The sequence below is a fragment of the Rhinolophus hipposideros genome (genome assembly GCF_964194185.1).
Source record: "Rhinolophus hipposideros genome assembly, chromosome: 4".
NCBI classification, from domain to species: Eukaryota; Metazoa; Chordata; class Mammalia; order Chiroptera; family Rhinolophidae; genus Rhinolophus; species Rhinolophus hipposideros.
Window position 1 is genome coordinate 2,848,322 of NC_138050.1, and position 23,622 is coordinate 2,871,943.

The following is a 23,622-nucleotide window of genomic DNA, read 5'->3' on the forward strand; positions in this document are numbered from 1 at the left end:
TATTAAACTAGTTTTTTTTATCAATAAGATAGGTATAAAATCACATCATTATGGTTTACTTTTCATGTTCTTAATTACTTAGCTTTTCAAATGTTGTTTTCCACACGCTTCCTCCTCTGTTAGGTTACTATTCATGTCTTTTGCCCATTTGCTTATTGGATTATTTATCTTTTGTCATTGATTTACAGAAACTCTTTACATATACTGGATAATTAAACATCCTGGATAATTATCTTTTATCCCAGGTTCCGTGTTGAACTAGCTCTGTGACCTAAGGCAAGTCACTTAACTTCCATGAGTCTGTTTCCTTTCCATAAAAATGATGTGATGATACCAATTGTGAGATTTACAGACAATGTACATGAAGCACTGAGCCTGGTGCCTTAGGACAGGGCAGCTGCGCAATACACTGTGGCTATTATGAGGACAGATTTAAATATCAACAAGGACACTGAAGATGAAATATTATTCCAAGCATGTAGATTTCACGGACAATAGATAAACTGTTTATAAGAGAGGTCATGTGCTATGGAAGTTAAGATTGCTGGCTCTGGAGAGAGAAAAATGCTGCGTGACCTTGGGCAAGATACCCTCAGCTGCTCCACAGTGTTCTCATCTGTGATGTGGGAATAACAACAGTACTGGCCTTAGGAGGTTAAGGATTAAGTGGGTACATATATGTAAAAGTCACTGAGAGGATTTCAAACACAACTTTCCAAATATCCACCACAAAAGACATGCTTCTATAGTATACTGAGAAAACTTTTTTTTCAGGTACCCATTTCCTGGGTGAGAAATCCCTCCTCAGGGAAAGACAGAGGAAACCACACAGCATGTACTCAGCCATGATTCCTTGGTAATGGGTGTGAGAAACATGATTAAGGATATAATGTACTAACCTGAGTGAATCGCTGAAATATATTCCACTCCCAAGATTTCCAATGTCTGTTCTTTTCACGCCACGATCTTCAACTACTTTGGGCAAAAGCAACCCACTAAAAAGAAAAGGGCATTATAAGGTTTACCAGAAAAAAAGCATTTTTTATTATAGCCTCATAATTCTAGCAAAGGCAGATGCTATTTAAGGACATTATGCTAAGTGAAATAAGCCAGACACAGAATGACAAATACCACGTGACCTCCCTTATATGTGGAATAAAAAAATCGAATTCATAGAACCAGAGAGTAGAATGGTGGTTTCCAGGGGGTGAGGGTTGGAGGGAAATAGAGAAATGTTGGTTAAAGGGTACAAACTTTCAGTTGTAAGATGAATAAATTCTGGAGAGGTACTGTGCAGCATGGTATAATAGTTAATAATATTGTACTGTACACTTGAAATTGGCTAAGAGAGTAGATCTTGTGTTTTCATCACAAGGAAAACAAAGTAATTATGTGAGATAATGGCTGTGTTAGTTAACTTGATTGTGGCAATCATTTTAAAGTTGTACTTATAGTAAATCATCAATCATGTTATACATCTTTAAAAAATCGCACTGTACAACCTAAATATATATAATTTTTATTGGTCAATCATACCTCAATAAAGTTGGAAAAAATAAATACACCAATTAAAAGACAATAAATAAATAAATAGCATTAAATGGAAAGAAAAATGCATTTCCAAGTCCCCCCACAGAAGGAGTCCCAGGTGCCAGGCTGGAACCTGCTTATCACCGACTGGAGCAGCCCTGGGCTGCGGGCCATCTCTCCTGCCCCCGGGCTCTGCCTCCTTCAGGCCCAGGTCCCCCCAGTGCTCAGGGAACAAAGTTCAAGCCCAGCACTGACTGCATTTCTCCCCTGCTCAAGAACAGATAGAGGTCCCTGCAGAGCTTGTGGCACTCAGAGAACTCTGCAACCAAAGTTAAACCACGGTTGTCTGGGAAGCGGGTAAAGGAGATGCCTGCCTTTTATTACACAAACATCTACTGTTTGAATTTTGTATTAAGAGATGGAATTAATTTTGTAAAATGGCTTTTGAATTTTGGTCCTACTTAGAAAGGCCATTCCCACTCAAAGATTATCATTTTGCATCTAGTACACTTACAAATTTTATTTTTAATATTTAAATCTTTGCGCCGTGTGGAGCTTATTTAAGTGTGACAAATGAAGTAAGGGTCCAACTTTATATTTTTTCCAGGTGGTTATTTATTTATCCCAATATAAAATATTGCAAAAATAATCTTTCTTCCGCAGAGATAAAAGCTACTTTGATCATATACTAAATCCTCTGCTTTTGCATTTATTTGTGGACTTTTTATTCTGTTCTTTCATGTATTTGTACACTACCTCACCATTTTAATTAATATAGCTTTATAATAGGTTTTTAATGTCTAAGTGGTTAATCCTCCCTCATTGCTCTTATTTTTTAGATTACTCTGGTAATGTCAATTTTTAAAAAATACATGCTGTAGAATCAGCTTTTTATTTCTTAAAAAAAATCTTGTTAGTACTTTTATTGTTACACCACTAAATTTATAGTTAATTCAAGGAAAATTGGCATCCTGTTGATTAGTGAAAGTGTCTTTTGAGTCCCTCAACAGCTGTTGAATGTTTTTTCCAGATAGATCTTATATGTTTCTTTTTAAGTTTCTTATTAGGTATTTAATTAAAGACCCAGATTTAATCGTATTTTCCCCTGCTCCCTATAACTTCAGTTTTAGCCCTAATATTAAGTGGTTATTCAAACAGAAAACTATAGTTATGTATCGAACAGATAACTCAGTATCTGGGCACTCTCATTTCTAGGTCTTTCTCTTTAAGTTTTGGACTAAGCCTAGTTTAGATACACATGGTAGACTCATAAAATAATCACCTTTCTTTATATGATACAGTCTTCAAGAAGCAATTCACATTCACGCATGACACATAATTTAAAATATGTACCGGGGCGGGAGATGAGGGAAAGGGGGATCAAATACATGGTGATGGAAGGAGAACTGACTCTGGGTGGTGAACACACAATGGGATTTATAAATGATGTAACACAGAACTGTACACCTGAAATCTATGTAATTTTACTAACAATTGTCACCTCAATAAATTTTAAAAAGTACAAAAAAATAAAATAAAATATGTACCTATAAAGTGTTCCATTTATTCTGGAATACAATTAGCTGGCTGATTTTAACTGAAGAGACCCATGTAGTATAGAAAAAAGAAAAGTAAGACACTTCACATCATGAGGCTGACAGACTCGGGAGGCGTACAGCTGGCGTCCTCTTACCGGGACAGGATGCCTACAAAGCTCTGCACAGGAGATCCATGCAACAGCGGCTTCACGTTGCCAAGCTGGCTCACGAATTCTATGGTTTCATTCACTCGGCCCACTCTGAATATCTGCAAGATGTCCACTGGACTTTGACTGTAAGAATTAGAAGGAAAACCCTGAGATAACATAATTAAAAGCAAAATGAAACATCACTGTTAGCAGCAGCAAACACAAGAGTCTAAATGCCCATTATTAGGGAGCTGATATAATGACTCACGACACAATCTATCTTGGAAATGCAATGCAGCCATTAAAAAGCACAATGAATAAATAAGGATTTGAGGTAAAAATTATAGTAAAAGATAAATTTTAAAAGGTCACAAAACTTTATGCATAATACGACCCCAAATTTTGTCAAATATAAATTACATACAACACAGATTGAATGAGCTCATTTATTCACCACGCATTCATTCAATGAACAGACTGTGGGGAGTATTCTGCCAAGCACTGCAAGTTAGACAACATGGTCTCTGGCTTCATGGAGCTTACATTCTAACGAAAGACCAAAATCAAGAAGTTAACAAAATGTCTGGTTTTAAGTGCTAAGGAAAACCGCCAGACTGAGAAAGGTGGTCAAGAAAGGTCCTCGTTGGCGGTGACATTTATTGGAACATGGCATAATACAGTATGTATTTTCAGATTTAACTGGTTGTTATGGGAAAAGATACTGGATGGGGCAGGGGTGGAAACAACATCAGTAAGGATGCTGCTGCGGTGGTTTAGACGATGCAACGGTCTGCACTAAAGATGGCGGCAGTGTAAATGGAAGCCAGTGGATTGAATAGATTTGGGAGATAGATGCGACAGAACACGTGACGTGGGAATGAGCGAGCTAAGACGGGGAATCAGAGGAAAGACTGGGGGTACAACTGGGGGCTGTGAGGGGTTATGAGAGCCTGTGTAGCTCGTCGTCCCAACCTCACGTTCAGTGATGTCACGTAGGTAGCTTGACGTGAACTACAGCAGGAGTATTTACACTGCAATCAGCAAATGTTACAAATCAGGACCTTTATTCCAGAGAGCTAGCTTCCTAGCACACCACTGGGTGAGAGCAGAATCAACAATTCCGTTTGGGATATGCTCTGTACCAAAATGTTAAGAGTGATTATATAATCTCCGGTTATCTCTGCGTGGTGAGATTTTGGGTGATCTTTAATTCTCTTCATGTTTTTCCACAGTTTTTAAACTTTCAGCAAAGAATATAAATTTAGAACAAGAACAAAATTAATATGAAAAAATCATTATTAGTGAAATGAAATGGAGAAAATCTCATTTTTCCCAGCAGCAGAATCTCTCCCTAGGAAGAGGTCCAATTTTGCTGTATGACTACTCAGGTGGCGGGTGAGCTCTCCAAGGGCTTGAGTTACATTACGTGGTTTAACTGCATCCCCATCTCAGGGCGGCAGGACGTAGCTCTTCCTTCCCTTTGATTCCTGGAGAAAGCTGTCACTCCTCTCCTGATTCTACCTTCATTGTTACTAGTCTCTGCATTAGTATTAGATCCTAGTAGAAACGGAGTCAAATCAAAAGAAATCGAAATAATTTGATTATATATAAAAGCAAAATCTGGAAGAGATCTACAGAATGGGTTTTTTCTGAGGTACAATTCACATCAGATAAAATAATTTTGATGTGTACAGTTCAGTGGTATTTAGTACATTCACAATGTTGTGCAACCACAACTCTATTTAGTTCCAAAACATTTCATCCCCAAAAGAAAACTGCATACCCATTATCAGTCAGTCTCCATTCCTGCCCCCGTAGCACCAGGCAATTTGCATCTGTCTCCACAGATTTGATTTATCTATTCTAGATCGTTCATATGAATAGAATCATATAATATGTGATCCTTTGTGTCTGGCTTCTTTCACTGAGCACAGTGTTTTTGAGATCCACCCATGTTGTAGCATATTTCAGTGCTTCATTCCTTTTCATGGCTGAATAATATTCCATTACGTGGATAGACCATATTTTGCTAATTTAATCATCCACTGATAGACATTTGGGCTATTCCTACATTTTGGCTATGTGAAGAGTGCTGCTATGGACACGTATGTACAAGTATCTGTTTGAGTCTCTCTTTTTAGTTCTTTGGGGTATGTAACGAGGAGTGGACATGCTGGGGCATATGATAATTCTGTGTTTCGTTTGTTGAGGAATCGCCCAATAGCGGCTGTACCACTGTAAATTTCCATGAGCCATGTATGAAGGTTCCAGGTTCTCCAAATCCTCAATAACACTTAACCATCATCATGGATGTGGAGTGGTACTGGGAGCAGAAGTGAGAATGACTGCCCAAGGAAGGTGGGATGTATGCTGAGATATGCCAGAACTAGTCTATAGGGCGGCGTAGCTGGATCTGGTTCTAGAATGGCGCCAGAAAACCAACTGTGAACAGAGCAAGCCCACAAATGGCCCTTCCTTGTAGCATTTGATTTCCTCAGTGTGTAAATTCTCCCACCATAGCTGATTGCACGTTACAGGTGGTTTAACATCAGTTAACAAAATGACTAAAAATTTAACAACAAGACCCCATAAGCTGGTACGAGCAGTTGCGAATTGGCACCACTGGCTCTAAGGAATGTGCAAGACTGCTGCAGGTTCACCTGGCCATACTTGAGAACCGAGGTGCCAGAAGTGCCCAGGAGAGAGACTGCTGGCAGCCCTGCCATGGAGGGATGGCCAAGCCAATGAAAGTCGGGCCAGCCTCGAGAATAATCAACACAATTGGCTTCTGAACCTTGATGCCTGGTCCCGGCTCTTAGCCAAGGTGATTCCACAGAGGCATAACACCACTGAGGGCTTGTCTGAGCAGCTCACTCACCATCTATCTGTTGGTACTGCTGCTGCCCCAGGTTACAGGATACACACCAGCACGAGACAGGAACATGCACGGTCAATGAGCAAACAAATGTGACTGATGTCTAGGGGCCATAGCTCTCGACAAATTCTCCAGGTTTTTGTGCCACAGGGTGGCCAGCTTAGAAGCTGCCACACATGTATTTCTGCACTTTAAAATCTTAATTTAAGTGCATTTTCCTATGTAATACCCTTCAAAATACAAACTTAAATATGCTTTGACTTAAAAAGTTTAAACGTAATTCCATCACGATTTGGTAACCTTAAAATCCACATGGAAGTGTAGGGAGTGTTTTCAAGTGCAGCATACCGCCCCATACCCCATTAAAAACACAGGAGAAAGTAACCGGTCATTACAACACAGTACCTTGTTACTGAGGAAGAACGTATCCAGGTAATTGTGATGATCAGTTCTGTATGAGAACATGAAATAGTGTTACAAGAAGAACAGAGCCTCATTATTTCTGGTGCTTACCTGCGATTACTCTGCAGTATCTCTTTTCTAACTCTGAAAAATTCTTCCGTGTTCTGTTCAACATGCTCAATTTTGCATCTCAAAGCTCGGTACTTGGCAAGAGATGGCGGGTTGGGTTTGGACAAATTAGTTTCACAGACATTAACCATGTCCCTTATTAGCTGTAGATGGAAATGATACACAGATGTTAGAATCACCACATTTCAAAATACTTGTATCATGTTATGGTTTCTCAAAAAGACTGGAAAAATAAGCTTTTTTTCCTCCAAAGCTTTTGATTAGTATCTGCCTGTACTGTATGTAGGTGACACATTAAAGTGATATAGTTGCCTCAATGATAGCAACATATAATAATAATAGAGTACATTAGGATAGCACACACTAATTGTTTTCAAGTGTATTATTCCTTTAGTCTACACCACAACACTGGTCTTACTGGATCTTATTAGCTTTGTTGTATAGATGAGGAACGTGAGGCTCTATGAAGTTAAATTAATTGCTCAAGATTAATTAATTGCTCAAGTGAGGAGAGGGCAGTGACAAAGCAGGAGCACTGATCACCAGACTTCGAGTTCAATTCTGTTTAACAAAAATTCATTAAGTGTGTTCTGTATGCCAGGCACGGTATTGGATTTGAAAAACACAGACATGTATAACACAGGTTTCTTCCCTGACAGCATATTTACTATACTCATAGGTCATGGAGCTTGAGGAGGGACTGTACCTCCTGAATAATGTGAATTACGTTTAATAAGGGATGTGCTACTTTCACATCTTTGAGACTAAAGAGATACTGAAGGGGAGCACCAGGCATTCGGCTGCCATGCATTCTAAAATGGCTCAACAATTTATTTTCAAGCAAACTCTAGAGACAACTTTTGTGATTCAGTGTTGTTACCTTCCTTATTCATCAGATTTGAAAGGAAAGACGCCTCCCCAACATATTTTAAATTGAATTCTGTGTTTCAGAGTTACCTGGCAGAGGTCCTCTTTCTTGGCTAACAGTCTCAGGTTAACTTCTTCAGTTGCTGTACCTCTGTGAGGTATTAATCTGTAGAACTCACTCATCATCTTTTGCAACTGCTCTTCTGTTTCTCCATTTTTCAGCGCTGCCTTTACTCGGAGGAGAATTCCCTCTGCCTTGCTCACCTTTAAATAGATAACAAAGGCTTATTAAAATGAGATCTTGATAATCATAGGAAAAGTGAGGCAACATGTGTAAAAGTATATAAAACCGCTGTTAGATATGGCGTAGCTACTCGCTTCCTACTGGACACCTGCTGTAAAACAAACGCTACATTCACTGGAGACGCACCTCGTGGTGACGACAGTGCCGTGAGTTGCCCCAAAAGAGGCTTGGCTTACCCAGAGGAAAGAACCAGGGTCTTCCATATCTGTGTCTATATATGTTTTTACACCTACATCACAGAAAGAGGAATACTCTTGCAACTGTAGGAGACTTGCTTTTCTTTTTTTTCTGAGTGAGGATTATTTTCACTCATGTCTTAGCATACCTAACAAAATTGTTTCTTAATATCATTTCATAATTAGAGACTTGCTTTTCACGTAAGACATTTAGAAAGATATCACAATCAAACTAGAAACAAAAGAAATGTTTCGAATTACACCAGTACTTTTCAGACTGTACCCCAGGAAACCTTTTCACCCTGAAATAAATTAAGAAGAACAGGTTCTGGAGGGCTGGAAGTCTGCCTGCCCTTCCCTGGGATGGTAAGACAGTGCAGGACTCTGCAGAAGTTGCTATGGAGTAGGTTAGGAACACAACCTCCACACCCTCGGGCCTGCTGCAGGCCTCTGGGCTCAGCGGAGCAGGCCTCCTCATGAGCCAACATCAAAAGCCACTCAGCTCTCATGTCTGACATTTTACAGGTGGGAGTGTCTGGGTTTCCTAGAAGCTCCTTTCCCCTCAGTGCTCTAGGTGTTCCCCTTCTCAGGGTAAGAAAGAAAGCACTCACAAACAACTGGACCAGCACTCAAAAAGAATCGGTATCACTGAGGCCAAGACACCAGGAAACCAGCTTTGTCATGTTAGAGGCTGTTTCAAGGACACACGTGACTTACGTCGTTAAGACTGATCCGGTTCACAGACGTGCGGATCGTGTGCTCCAGGTGGCCAAGAGCCTCTGCCCAAATCATCTCCACCAAATCGCTCACCTCTTGGCTCAGAGTGCTTGAATGTATTACTTCCTCTAAAAGCAACTGTAACAACAAAATGGCAAAAGAAAAAAACCCACCAACAGAAAACGTTCATAAGTAAGTTTATTTAAACCAAGAAATGAGAGGAGTGAGAAGTAATCACAGCCAAAGAGAGCCCGAGGCCAAGTATGTGACTGCTCGGGACCCCTTCCGCTCCGTTCTCCCTCCACTTTCTGCCATCTTACTTCCCCCCACTTCTCTCTTTTGCTTCCATTTTATTTTTCCTTTTGCCTTTTTCTTCACCCTGTAAGCTTTAGGCATGCCACTAGCATTAGAGGTTAAATACTACTAAGGGTTAAGGAGCCCTGACACCCAGCCTGGGTTAGAATGAAACCTCTGGAAAGCTGTGAGGTCTTGTTGCTGAAACAAGCCTTAAGCTTTGTGGCTCACCCTGTAAGTCACCCCCGCTCAGCTTCCATGACTTTCTGTGAATTTACTTGCTTTTGTTAATGCCCCCTTCCTCTCTCCTGCCAGTTTTTTATTTGTCACGGAGGAAACATGTCTATTAAAAATATTCAATCACTAACACAAAATAATATGGACAAATCAATCTTACTGCTTGCAATTTTTCAGATGCTAATTGGGTGGCTTCGGGGCTAAAATGTTCTCTCAGCAGAAATCCTTGCTTCTTCAGCTCTTCGATGTAATTTTCGTAGCACTCATTCGCATCTGCGGAGGTCTTCACAGAGAACTGACTTCTGGTCTGTGAATTACAGTATGTGGATTACAGAAGTGTTAGGATGTGAGGGTATAGTCACTTAGCACCAGTCTTTATTGAGCACCTACTATATACAGGGGGACAGGAACACAAGTAAAGTATTAGATCTTTGCCATGAAGGAGCTGAGAAACTAGTTTTTCCAATTAGAGCTCCAATTCTTCACAAAACAGCCTGAAACCTGAAAGGGGGAAATGCTTTAGCAGAAAAGACACAACCGGCGGAAAAGACACATTTGATTCACTGGAGAGTCACTCCAACATTCATGCAGAGACTACAGTCTTACTTTACATACTATCTAATTAGCTTTCAAGTCTGGCCTTTTAGCTTTCTGGGAATGACAAAAATAAATTGGGGGAGGGGAAGAAATGAAAAATACCTCAGAAATGAGGTACCATAGAGACAGCTGCACAGTCAGGATGAGATGGTAGCTACTGGTCAGGAGAAAAGGCAGGAAAGCTCTTAGGTCACACAAACCATGTCAAAGGCAAAGCGAGGGGTCCTCTGCAAAGGCACCAATACCCCCTCACTCCAGCTTGCCTGCCATGGGGCATTTTCTGCTCTTCCTGGAAATCCCTGCCGCGTGATGAGCAGTTATCCCAACATTAACCTCAGAGCAGGGAGGACTGCCCTCTGGGCACTGGGGTGTCCTTGCGGGTGTTGCCAAGCCCCTAGCTCTGGGTGCACAGCCCCAGGCGAGCTACTGCCCTGTATCCCTGAAAATAAGACCTAGCCGGACAATCAGTTCTAATGCGTCTTTTGGAGCAAAAATTAATATAAGACCTGGTATTATATTACATTACATTATATAAAACCCGGTTTTATATTATAGTAAAATAAGACCGGGTCTTATATTAATTTCTGCTCCAAAAGACGCATTAGAGATGATGGTCCGGCTAGGTCTTATTTTCTGGGAAATACGGTATGACACTGATAAACCACCTCAGACTGGTGGCTACAGGACGCCTCTAAAGTTGGGGAGAAGAAGTATGTCACGTTCAAGTCATTCCATTGAAGAGAAGAAGGAAGAGTTTATCATAATTTTGGAAGGTTTCCATCCAAATGGCTAGGTAAAGGGGAAGGTGAGCTACAGGAGCCTCCTGTGCAGGGCAGCTCGTCCCTGCGGGTGAAGTGAGGGCCATTTCTGTGGGGGTGGACAGACTCGCCACCACAAGCGCACCCGGGACCCTGGACAGAGCCTGGATTCAGGCCTGCGAGAGAGGAAGGCACCCAGGTACAGCTCTCTGCATAGAAAGCAGGAAGGAACAGGGCGGCCTAGGCAGTGGCATTATCTTTCTCAATGACGAAAAAAATTTGTAACATATTTTATCATGTTTTTCAACTTCATTTTTACTTACTTTTTTACCCACACAACTAAATTCTCTGGGGAAAAAAAAGAGTCTGCATTTTTGGGTAAAAGATAAACAAATTCTTTTCCCCTTCTTGGACACATTTGATCTTGGATTAACTTTTTATATCTGTTCCCGTGGAAACCTGGTAAGGATGGTGTGTCGGCTGTCATATTGGGCAAAATTGTTTGCGTAATAGTGACCTGTCACTAATCAATCACATTGGGGCTGGGAGTTCAATGCATGAACCATACGTAGCGGCAGAAACCAGAGCCTTGGGCAGCGTCCTTGAGAGCAGGGACTCCAACTAAGGCCTGTTACAAGAGGTCTGGCTCCTGTGGGTGGGCTTCTCAGTCAGGTGGGTCCTGCACCCACTTGACGTGAGTCTTCCTTGTTGTCGCCAGCTGACACCTGGAGTGGGCAAAGCGAGCCATATCCAGAGCCTGGGTGAACTGCCGGGGGACCACCCACCCCACTGAGCGGTGACTCTGTGCCTCGGTTTCCTGCCTGGAAGCTGAATGTCTGGGCAGAGTACAGCGCAGTGGGTATTGCTGCATGTTCTTTGAACTTTAGGTGTTCGTTCTGAACTCATTTTTGTTTCACAATTGTTTTAGGTTGGAATCCCGCCCTTGACTTGACACTGACCTAGGCAAAGGTCACGGCCTCTGCAAAACCTTCCTTGCTATGGGAGCCACCAACAATACTCCATACACATTTCACTCTCACTTCTGTCACAGCGGGGCTCAATCACGAATGTGGTGTTTCCTCCCAGATGGTGATTTCTGAGGGGCAGGTATGAGCATTGTTTATCTTTGGGTCCCACCCTCTAGTAGATTGCTTGGTACATAGTAGATGCTTATTGCGGTGTGTGAATGGATTGCTTGTACAGGTGTGTATGTTTGGAAAGTTCCCATACGTGACTCAGAACAGGAGTGGGAACCGTTATATAGAGAGTGCCTTTCCCTGATGAGGCCCCTGGCTGCCACTTTCCAAAAGGGGACACATTTTCACTTTTCAAAACTGTTTACCAGGTAGAAAGAAGAAGGTGAACAGGTTGGCTGGTTCACTGGCCAATTTTAAGAGAACATGTCAAAAAGAAGGGTGGATAAACACATAGAAATCAGCATAAAGGTCGTTACCTCAGTGCCCCCGGCCGTGAGGAAGTGTGAGGATATGAGGAAGGCGGGGTCCCCGGGGTCCTGAGAGCACTGCAACTCCACCACGGCTGTCTCCTGACACCCCTCCAGCCCCACCTGGAAAAGAGCTTGTTCTTTCATAAGCTGCATTCAGTAAATAACAAACCACACACACCACTTAAAAATACTGATTGTAAAATGAGTATGTGCTTATTTGGAGATACAGTGTAAAAAAATAAAATAAACGTCCCCTGAAATCATACTACAGATATAGAATCACTATTAACATTTTGGTATATTTCCCTCCTGTATTTTCACTATTGATGTATCTGCATATGTTTAAACGGTACCACTTTCCATATCTTCTTTATCATAGAGAGAATGTTATTTTCAAGTTACATTTTGTTAAAATACCTAAAAAATACAAATGGAGCATCATTTTGAATGCTAAAACTAGTATGCATTTCTATAATGTTGGAGAAAAGTTTGTTTTTCTTTTTAATCAAAAGTAATTGTAATTCAACAAGCTATAAATACTGGGTATCGAATCTACTCTTAAAATACAAAAATTATCAGTAACAGGGAGGAGGACCTTTACTTTTAATGTCATATTAATATTTTGTACTGTTTACATTTTTATTATGAGCATGTATTACTCTTACAACAAAAATGCTAAAAAAATTAAACATTAAATTTTAAATAAAAATTTTCCTATTAAAAATTAACTCATACATTAAGGAATGTTATTCAGGATATGCACAATTTTTCAAAACAACAAGGAAATTATCAAACAGGAAAAATAATCAGAAGATATTTAAACAGTTATTTTTTTGCAAAATAGAAATCAGACTCTTACTTTTTCCAAGTTGTTGTATTTTGCAACTTCAAAATCTTGAGGAAAATGAGGAATTTCAACATTCTCCGTATAAAATCTGAAATATGTATAATTAAAATTTTAACATTAAAATCAACTTTTAGACTAAACAGAATTTTCATAAAGTCCTTCTTTTAGCTTTCCTAATTCCATACAAAATGCATGTAAGTGCCTAATGCCACCTCAGATATTCTAAAGATGGTTAAAACCTCTTGTGGAACAAGCTGGATTCCTTCTTTACGTAATTCTAGAACTCTGATGCTGAATACCGTGAGTGTTTGTGTTGGACAGCGAGGAAGGCATATAGAAGAAGCAGAGGCATACAAGAAACAGGCCATTGTGTTGGAGAAAACAGCTCCTTGTTTTCTCCAGACGGCCTACGTTCATGCTGAGAAGGACCCTTAGGTGCCGCGTCACCACAGATAGGCCCACACCTCTTTGAACTATAGTCAACTCCTTTTTAAAATAGAGCTGTCACACTTCTTGTAATCTGCACTTTTAATTTTGGTATTTGTTCTCTCTTTTAGCACTACTGTTAATGAATAAGATGAAATATGACGCCTTATGAATATTGCAGCCTTGGGTACACTTTAAGAAGCCATGTATAACTTCAGACTCACTCCATTTTGGAAGGTTGCTATTATTTCTATTTTTAAGAATATCAGGTAGAGAGTAAGAACTGTCTTCACTCTAAAGGCTGTTCAATGAGGTAACAGAGTCAGCAGACTGCCCAAATTTCATCTCCAGTGGTTTTCTTTTTTCCAATCAATGACACAATGACACAATTACATTCTTTTTTCCAATCAAAGAAGGTAAAGATAATGATCACTACACTGGTTGAAGTCTTAAATAAATAAAAACTCTAAAGAGTTAGATCAATAAAGAGTTAGATAAGCAAGATGAAACAATATAAAAATATTGATGTACTAATAGCATTTTAATACTGTGCTTGAGGTTAATAAAACATTTTGCAAACTTTGTCGAGGCTTAAAGATCAGAAGATTACTTAGTGAGTTCCACAGTGTTTTCCTTCTCTGTGGAACTGTCCAGGCATAGGTCATCTGTTTTCACTTCTAGAATCAAAACAAACAAAATACTTGTTTAGTACCCAAAGACTTACTAAAATTGGTTAACAATAAATGCTGGAATTGTTACAACTCTTGAATATGGATCATATTTGCCATGCTATCTTGCTTTTTTTAAGGTGTCCATAAATTAGCTAGAGTTATTTGCAATCTAAGGACAATACAAGTGGGAAAGGAGGAAGATAGATTAAAAGATGGTGAGAACATATCATATAATTCTATTTAATAGGCATGTGAAAACTCTAATGTAATCTGTACTATTTGAAACTCATTTTCAGGCAGACAATTTTGAATGGCATTCTTCTCTTCTGAAGATTATGGTGAACTTGTTATGAAATGAATTTCTCATACTACAGGATCAGAATGAGCTCCCGAGTGCCTGCAGGCCACACACGTGTTCTAGTTGAAAGGGAAATTCAGTGTTCCTATGTGAAGCTGCACAATTTCTGGTTCATATTTTTATTACAGAGGAATAGTACAGCATTATTATATACAGGAATACCTCTTTGAATGCAAGGATTTCTTTCCAGTTTTAATTATGCTATCAAGATTTCAAAAGTCCTCAGTGTATTTGTAGTAATTCTGAATCTGACTGTATAATTCTGGATGTTGAAAAATATTTTCAATACAAAAGGAGTTTATCATCCTGACTTTTTGTTTCAGCTACCATTTTATGAAGGAAGAAAGAAAGTCTGATGACAACATTTATGCACCATACCGAAAATCTTAGATGTCTACAACTTTTATAAATAATACAGTTGATATCATACAAGAGTTTATCTAACATATATTGTGTGCTTACTCTAAGTGAACATTTAACAAAACTGCTGGACTTTCAATGTGTCTCAGGAGGAGTACATGTCTCTGTGTCCAAAGGATTTCTTCTTGGACAGATTCCAAAATAAAATCTGGGTTTATAAAGGAGATATATTTCTTGTGGAGACATCATCTTTTGGAAAGAACTTCTTTAGCAAAATGCTGGCCTTAAAATTTCCAGTCATTAAGTTGTGACGATGACTTTTTAACACAAATGTTCTTCCCCTTCCCAGCTAAAATTACACATCATGTTTTCTGACATTATCTGTGTTTTCTGTAGTCATTTTGAATCTGACCACACTAGACTGGATATTGAGAAATCTATTTCTGTTGCTAAAGTAGTCTTTTGTCCTTCACTTTTTTGCTGCCCATTTTCTGAGGTAACAAGAAGCCTACTTATTTTTGTAGTATTTCTGGACCATCCTTTGTCTATAATATCTTTGAACAAACCAGAATTGTTACTGTAGCACCAATAATACACAAAATGTCTGGTGTGAGATACTTACCAGAACTGCTTGCCTCTGGACAAGGGGGTGTGCTGTCCGCTGACTTGTGAGGATCATAATTCCTTACATCCAAGAGTCTCCTCTCTTTGATAGATTCCCATATAAAATCTGGGCTTGCAATATGGATGTGTTTCTTTTGGAGAGAGTTCAGTTGGTACTGGCTCAGAGCATCAACATTGTCTATGATTATGTGTGTGCACTAAGAAAAAAGAATCAATTCATTATGCTTTAGTAAAAATAAAATTCAAAGAAATTATTTGTATATGCAATTTTCACCCTTGAAGTCTTATTTAAAGGTAATTTGTAATAATTTTTCTCAGATTTCTAAAACTTATAAATAATATAATTTGTTACATAAAAGTTTATAAAACCAACAGTTTTTAAAGAGTATGGATGTACCCCAATTGACTAACCAATCCTAACGGTTCTTTCCAAATTTTCACCCTGTATTCAGCGCTGAGCTGAAGGTACACTCGTTTTTGTTTTTTCTTTGTACACTTGTTTTTTTCCTTGGGATAGTGGGATAGTGGGATAGAAGGTTCAAAGACTATTATTATCTACTCTAATTTGTTAACTTGTAATTTTATTAACTTAGTGTATGCCCATTGTAGAATATCTGAAAAGGAAAATACCGCCTGAGGCACCTGTTGTACCCTGTTCCTTGGGGACCCTCCGAGAGCTGTTCTATGTAGACAGGACACATACAAGCACACAGTCCCCTTTGAAGCCACAGATGGCAGCACACTAAGACATTCTTCTGTACTTGGCTTTTCCACTTGACAATTTATGTTGGAGATGATTCCTTTTCATTACAGTATCGTGCTGTCTCCTTTGTTGCACATTTGTAACACTTATATACACTGGCAAAACAACCTCCAACAAGGCTACACTCCCAGTATATGAGAATATCTAAAAATGCCAGGCTGGCATTCTCTATGCAGAGGGTGAACTGAGAGTCATGAATTATTCATCAAACACAGAAAAGGTGAGACAGAAAAGCCGTACAAGGGAAGTGAATACAATTCTGCTGGAACTGGAGGTAAACAGGGGCCTTCCATTTCTGATACCCACAGGCAAACCACCAAATGCCAGAGAGATGCGCCCAGCATCCAGCTGGAGTTGAATGCGCATCACAGAGCAGCCCGGGCTCCCTGTCAGCAAGCTCAGTTCAGGGCTGTGGTCCAGGAATGGGAGGCTGAGGCAGCCCCATCAGCCTCCTGATACAGTGAAGACAGAGGACCCAGGCAGGCTCTGCATTTGCAGGCCTGGGACCTACCAACTTCAAACTTCAGTGTTTACTTCTTGTGATGAGGTGGTTAAAAAGGAGGATAGCCTTCATTATTTCCAAGATTTATTCTCGCTGTGAAATTCTATATCTAAACTGTCAGACCTACAATTCATTTCAAGAGAGAGAAGGTAGCTTCTTTCCGCCTTTAAGTAAACAAACAGTACAAAGATCAGTTTACATTGCATGTTTTTCTTTCTGTCCCCGATGATACAGGTGTCATTCCAGTGGTGACACACTGGTGACTGTATAGTGTGCTTTTTGCAAACGCTGCACATTCTAACTTTTTTCCTTCAAGAACAAACCTGGCTGATTGGAAATTATTTCATTTATATCGCCGGCTGTGCTATAATAGTATCAGATTCACAGGGCACGTGGGATTGTCCTACAGCTCACAAGAACAGGAAAAGATGGGGCTGGGTGGTCTTCCTGCCTCTGCCTCTCTCCAGCCCAACTTCCCTGTTGGCAGTGTCACTTCTCCTGCCTTCGCTGACTTTCCTGCTGCCAATTTGCTGCTTACTCTTCCCACCACGACCTCTGCTCCCTTCTATGACACAGTTCTCAGGAAATTTGCAAATACCTGGGGATTTAATAAAAAGGAAACATTTCCACCATTTTCCTTAATGTCAGTTTGCAGCTTTATCTTCTGTTGACGAGGTAAGTGCTTAACTTTCAAACAAAAGGTACAACTTGCAAAGACTCCCACCGTCATCCTGTAGGAAAAAGAAGTTTCAAGTCATACTTTTTAAGGATTCTCTTTTAAGTGAATATAAATGACAGTGACTTTAGGATCGTTCTACATGCAAACTGTGGGAAAATTGGGTGTTTTTTTTTTTAAAAGATGTTGAAATCATATTATAATCACAGAAGTTGAATACTATCCAAGGTTGTAATGTGTGTTGATTTTAGAATCATTTCTAGCTTTATGGCTGATATTATGACACCCAAAAATCCTTCAGTGTAGACTCATAATACCCATCTTAATGAAAACATGACAGATTTCAGTTAACGATCAAGTGTGGTTTAAGAATATAAAAGCATTAATTTCTAAGTTAAAAATTAACATTATATGATAGTGAAACCATGATTTTTATATATGTCTCCTGTAAATTCAAAGAAACTTGTAAGTTATGTGGGTTTCTGTTAAGCCATTCTAGAGATAAGTTGAACAATTAGTAAAAAAATACACAACTTATGTTTAAACGGGAAGATATATAGAGACACATTTGAAGTTAATTTAATTTCTTTTACATTCTTACATATAGAAAAAGTTACTTCTAAAAAAATAAGCATATTTTGAATTGAAAGAAATTTTATGTGTATCTTACAATAAACTAATAAATGATGAGATAATGGGTTTACTTCACAGTAGCTATTTGTCAGTTTTGAAAAACTGAAGTCATCTCTAACAGACTGCCCAAAGTCAGCTGGGGTTTGGTGAAAAGTGGTTCCTGGGTGTAACGTTTGTTTAAGGAGAATTAGTCAGCAGATTCCTTGCAGGCTCTAGGATGGCTGGGCGCTGCCAGTCTCCGAGGGTGCCCCCCCAGCACAGTCCTGAGAATGTGATCGGGGATCTGCATTCCTCCTGCCCCATCCTGAACATCCAATTTTCCCAGGTCAGCTGAAGTCCCCACTCTAATTCCTACCTGAGCAATGGTGCCCATTCCTGGGGCCCTAAATGCTGTCTGTATGCAGACAACCCCCAATTTAGGACAAAATGCCCACTGCTTCCCCAACACCCATAGCTCACACGTGGCAAATTCCCAGTCTAGGCCTTTCCGTTTCCCTCTTGGCAGGTGGCTGCTGTGTCCAGCTGGCTGCTCAAGCCACACGGTACTACCTCTATTTCTGCCCATTATCTCTGTCATCAGCATCTCCCATCATCACTGCTCCTAAATAAAGCCAGAAACTATCCACGTTCTCCATCTCCACTCCCACCCTTCCCCATGCTCCATCAGTCAAGTCCTGATTCTGCTCCCCACATCTGCTCCTCTGTGTCTCTAATCTCCTCTCCACACTACAGTCTCAGTAACTTTTTTTTGAAAATTACATTTCAAATGAAATTCAGATTTCTTATGGTTCAAGGCCTGGCCTCTCTCCCCAGCTTCAGCCAGCACATCTCTCTCCCTGGCCACAGTGGCTTTTTCTTCAAGTTAGGGGGAAAAAAAAACCTAAGCTTCATCCTCCGGGCCTTCACACATGCTGTTCCTTCTTGCTGGACCCTCTCCCCTACCTCCACCTCAAACTTGTATATCCCACACAGGACCCAGTAGGATCTGTTCAACGAATGAACATATTAGGGGTTCATAATTTTTTTCTCATGAGATCTTAAACAAAGATCTTAAAGTCCCGTGATTTAACTCTGCCTTTCTATAGCATTAATATTTACTAATTTCATATGTGTTCACTGTTTTTTATACTCTCCTTGATTCATAATTATCATTGTTTGTAGATGGGGAAGATGATGGTGAATACTGTGAAAGATATTAAAATGCACTACTTAGGTTAATCTAGCTTGCTCTTCATCTCTGACAGTTAAAAACAAGCAACAGAAAAAGAAAACATTAAAACTCTCTAATGAACCTTTAACAATTTTCAGGACAGTCTCTATGTACTATATAGCTGCCTAAGCTGGACTAGGCAGGTTGACATGGGCGTGGCTGCTGAGCTCCGCCCTCCAGATCTGTCCTTGGCCATTTCTCAAGTCCTCACTGACCTGACCTTGAAAAAAAAGCTTTCTAATAGAAATGTAATACGTGCTCACCTTAGAAAATACGGAAAATACAAAACTGCCTAACAGCAGCAAAACAATCTCAAAACCTAGGGGCCATGTTAATTAACATCGTTATATTTTTTCTTATGAGGTGTCTTTTACTGTAATAGATGATTTTTAATTTAAACATTCATCGTATTGTTTGATTGCACCTCATACAGGCTTTTTTCCAGGTATATGTCCTGTAATGGACTATATTATTATCAAAATTGAAATCATACTATATTCACAGTACCTATGTTGCCTTTTATGTCAGCATCTTATCATTAAATATTCTTAGAAAAAATTTTTAATAGAGGCTATCTTAGATATGCACCATACATGAACTGTTTCTATATTATTGGACAATTAAATTATTTTTAAGTTTTAGTATCAAAAACAAAAGCTGAGGGTGGCTGGATGGCTCAGTTGGTTAGAGCGTGAGCTCTTAATAACAGGGTTGTCGGTTCAATACCCGCATGGGATGGTGGGCTGTGCCCCTGCAACTAAGATTGAAAACGGCGACTGGACTTGAAGCTGACCTCTGCCCTCCAGAACTAGACTGAAGGACCACTGATGGGTCCTGGAAAAACACACTGTTCCCCAATATTCCCCAATAAAAATTTAAAAAAACAAACAAACAAAAAACAAAGCTGGGAGGTAGATCTTTAGATGTAAATCTTTGCTCGCAACTCCCATGACCGTCTTAGAAAACAGTCCTAAAGTCCTTAAAAGCTCTGAGTCAGAGTTTAAATAATTTTACTCTTACTAAATTATATTACTTTTCAGTTTTTCTTAAATTTCCTATTAGGAAATTACTATGTATTTGTTTCTAAAAATAACCCCCCCATAAGTTAATCACTACGAAGAAAACTTAAATGCACCCACAGTGATAGAAATGCTCTAAACTAGATTGTGGTGATGGTGTACAACATGATAAATTTTTAAAAAAATCTTTGAATTGTACAATTCTAAAATGGATGGATTTAATGGTATGTAAATTATACCTCAATAATGGTGCTTTTAAAAAAAAGCACCTGTGATCCCTCCATCCAGAAATAACCACACTGCTGATATTTCTTTCTGAGATTATTCTTGCGTGTATCATATTTTACAAATTATTTTTATAAAAATATGTTATTCATTAATATGAATTTTATAGCCAGTTTCTCCTACCTAACTTTTAAGAAGAATTTTCCCATGTCACTAAATATTCTTTGAAATTATTTGTAGCGGCTACATAAGCTTTGGGTCATTTAACTCTTCCTCAAGTCATCTGATATTTGGTTATTTAAAATTGTTCATTATGATAAATACACTTTGAGGAAAATGTTTGTCCCTGCCTTTTTGGCCAGTTCCCTGTCAGTTTCCTTAGAACAGGTGGCCAGAGTGGAATCACTGGATTAAACAGCACAGATAAAATTTTAGCCTTTCTTTTGCATTATAACGTACCTCACATAAAGTTTATCATTCTGACCACTTTTGAGTGTACAGCTCAGTGACATTAAGTACATTCATTATGTTGTGAAACCAGAGTGTAAACATTTAAAACATAAACCCCTGGCCCAGCACCAGCAGCCGAGAAACTAACACTGTAGGACGTGTGAAATTTCAAATCTGAACCTTGACTTATAGTTCCTACAGGTTCTGTCTGGAGTCCCTCTTAGCTATCGTGTTTCTCCCAAAATAAGACCTAGCCGGACCATCAGCTCTAATGCGTCTTTTGGAGCAAAAATTAATATAAGATCCAGTATTGTATTATATTATGTTATATTATATTATATTAGACCCAGTATTATATTATATTACATTACATTTTATATTATATTATATTATATTATATATTATATTATACCTGGTCTTATGTTAAAATAAGACCAAGTCTTATATTAACTTTTGCTCTAAAAGACACATTAGAGCTGATGGTCCGGCTCGGTCTTTTTTTCAGGGAAACACAGTAGCAGCTTCCTCACAGACGTGGGCCACAAGTCAGCCTCTTCCTCCCTTCCAAGCTTTCTCCAAACACCCACCGGCTGCTTTCACCGGACCTTGTTCTGTCTGTGAGGTCAGCCTTCAGGCATGGGGCCTAGGGATACAGCCCCAGCTCCTGGGAAACCCTCAGCCTCCCCCTCACAAATTCTGGCCACTCTATCCAGAAACCGTGGGTGTAGTTGGGAGCTTCTCTGGAACCCTCCAGCTCTGATCCAGACAGGCCCCAAAAGCTTCCCTGCCAACCCCAGAGGGCAGCTGGTCACTCACACATCCCTATAACCACTGGCTATTCTCTTCATATTGTCAGTTTCTCCAAGAGGGCAGATTGCTTGAGAGAGCTCTGCCTTGTTGATCTCTATATCCCTAGAACCTAGGGAACACACAGTAGGCATTCTATAATGCAGTAGGCTTACTGAAAACTCACGCATCCATTAAAGCCTAGGATTACAGAAGAGCCTTCTGACACTATTTGGCATCCGCAATATCTCCAGTATGCCTATAGTAGAGTCCAGAACCATAACTTTTCTACATCTTTTCTATTCTCATTTTATTCAGTACCTGGGGAATTTTAGTCTTTCCCATTATCTTCTACTTACTGAATCTCCAACCCCCACTCCCGTGCTGGAATGGCACAAAAGTACTTCTACTGTGTTTCCCTGAAAATAAGACCGGGCCGTATATTAATTTTTACTCCATTAGGGCTTATTTTCAGGGGGATGTCTCATTTTTTTCATGTACAACAATCTATATTTATTCAGATACAGTCATTTCATCATCTTCTGGAACATTATCATAATGTGCTAAATGAGTCCGTCTGGATGATCTTAACTGGGGCTTGTTTTGGGAGTAGGTCTTATTTTTTGGGAAATACAGTAACTACTTAGGATCACTACCAGGAACTTCAAACTCAGGAAGTCTTAAACTAAATTCTTTACCTTACCTTCCTGCCACCCCAATCCCAAACCCTTCAAAACTTTTGCTTCCTTCCAGCTCCCAGGAATTCCCCTCATTTCTCAGCTAAATGGCATCAATTCCACACCTCCCTAATGGGACTACTGAACCCCTGAAAGGCCACCTACCCTGATGCTGCACCAAGACGTGTTAACAAGGCTCTGAGCACACAGACGGGACCTAGTAAGTGCTCACTGAATACACGATCAAGTCAGGGCACCCAAAGGACCCGAATCAATTTCTCCTGTTATCGTGCCACATTTTACAGGTTTTCATGTTTACAGACTTCCCAGAGTGGAAAGGATGAACACTGGGCAACGCCCTGTTTTTCTAGAACCTGAGATTTTACAACTCAGCACCCGCAGGGATTATTTAACTCATTTACACGTTTTCGACTTTGGACTTCAGCACAACATGAAGCGTTTCTGTCACGGTGTTCCCCATTCCTAACGAGGTCAGGTGACATGCCCTGATTATTCACCAGAATCCTGGACTTTTCGCAGAAGTTCGCTTTGAAACCTAACTTTCGGAGGACAGGCCGCTTGGCACGTCGGAAACGCGAAACACGGAGTCCTAGGGAGATCGCCCCTTTCCGGGAGACCCGGGCCTGAGAGCCGGCGCCCCCGCAGCCCCACCCACGTCCCCTGCCCAAGGGCGTACGAAGGTCCCCGCGGGAGCGCCGGGGCCAACACCGGAGGACGACGCGCCCGGGTCAGCAAAGGCGCCGCGCCCCACGGAGCCCGCGACGCCCGCAGCACCCCCGGGCCCTGGGCCGGGACCCGCCTGCGCTCCGCCGGCCTCCACTAAACGGCGCCACGCACCTGCCAAAGGATCCGGCCGCTGCCGACACCGCGCCTCCGGAGTCCGGGCTCTCGGGCTCCAGGTGTCCCGCTCCACGCGCTCCCGGTTCCGGGCGCGCCCGGGCTCAGGCTCTCTCCGGCGCAGGCGCCGAGCTCGGGCGGAAGTCCGTGGGAGGCCGCCTGCGCCCCGCGCTCGCCGTTTCCAGCCACACCCTCGCCGCGTCCCGAGGCTCCTGGCGGGTGTGGCAGGGCTTAGGCGGCCGCTGGGCCGGCTTTCTCTGTCTGCATCAGCGCCGGGGGTAGGATGTTTTCGATGGGATTTGGCCAATGAGGGTGACTCCCAAGTTGGAGTTTGGAAAAATGTGGGTGCATGGTGCTATTTAACTGAGAAATGTGGGGAATTCCTGGGAGCTGGAAAGAAGCAAAATTCCGGAGGGTTTCGGATTGGGGTGGCAGGAAGGTAAGATAAAGAATTTAGTTTAGGACTATGGCTTCTCAGTGTCGGGGCCGGCTGTGTAGTGGTTTGGTGTGATTTGTT

The 23,622-nt window shown here is 40.6% G+C and overlaps 1 protein-coding gene across 1 annotated transcript in view; it reads right to left on the reverse strand.

The window, feature by feature from the left end:
- The window catches only part of PARP4 (poly(ADP-ribose) polymerase family member 4), a 52,408-nt gene extending 29,181 nt beyond the window's left edge, over window positions 1–23,227 (reverse strand). The window contains exons 1-12 of the mRNA XM_081046744.1: window positions 23,106–23,227; window positions 17,170–17,302; window positions 15,305–15,503; window positions 13,904–13,970; window positions 12,880–12,955; window positions 12,027–12,140; window positions 9,379–9,525; window positions 8,688–8,825; window positions 7,581–7,754; window positions 6,606–6,766; window positions 3,224–3,361; window positions 900–995 (exon numbers count right to left, since the gene is read on the reverse strand). Of these exons, the coding sequence (XP_080902870.1) occupies window positions 900–995; window positions 3,224–3,361; window positions 6,606–6,766; window positions 7,581–7,754; window positions 8,688–8,825; window positions 9,379–9,525; window positions 12,027–12,140; window positions 12,880–12,955; window positions 13,904–13,970; window positions 15,305–15,503; window positions 17,170–17,301 (1,442 nt within the window). The 5' untranslated portion in view covers window position 17,302; window positions 23,106–23,227. The remainder of the gene's footprint in view (window positions 1–899; window positions 996–3,223; window positions 3,362–6,605; window positions 6,767–7,580; window positions 7,755–8,687; window positions 8,826–9,378; window positions 9,526–12,026; window positions 12,141–12,879; window positions 12,956–13,903; window positions 13,971–15,304; window positions 15,504–17,169; window positions 17,303–23,105) is intronic.
- Between the last annotated feature and the right edge of the window lie 395 nt (window positions 23,228–23,622).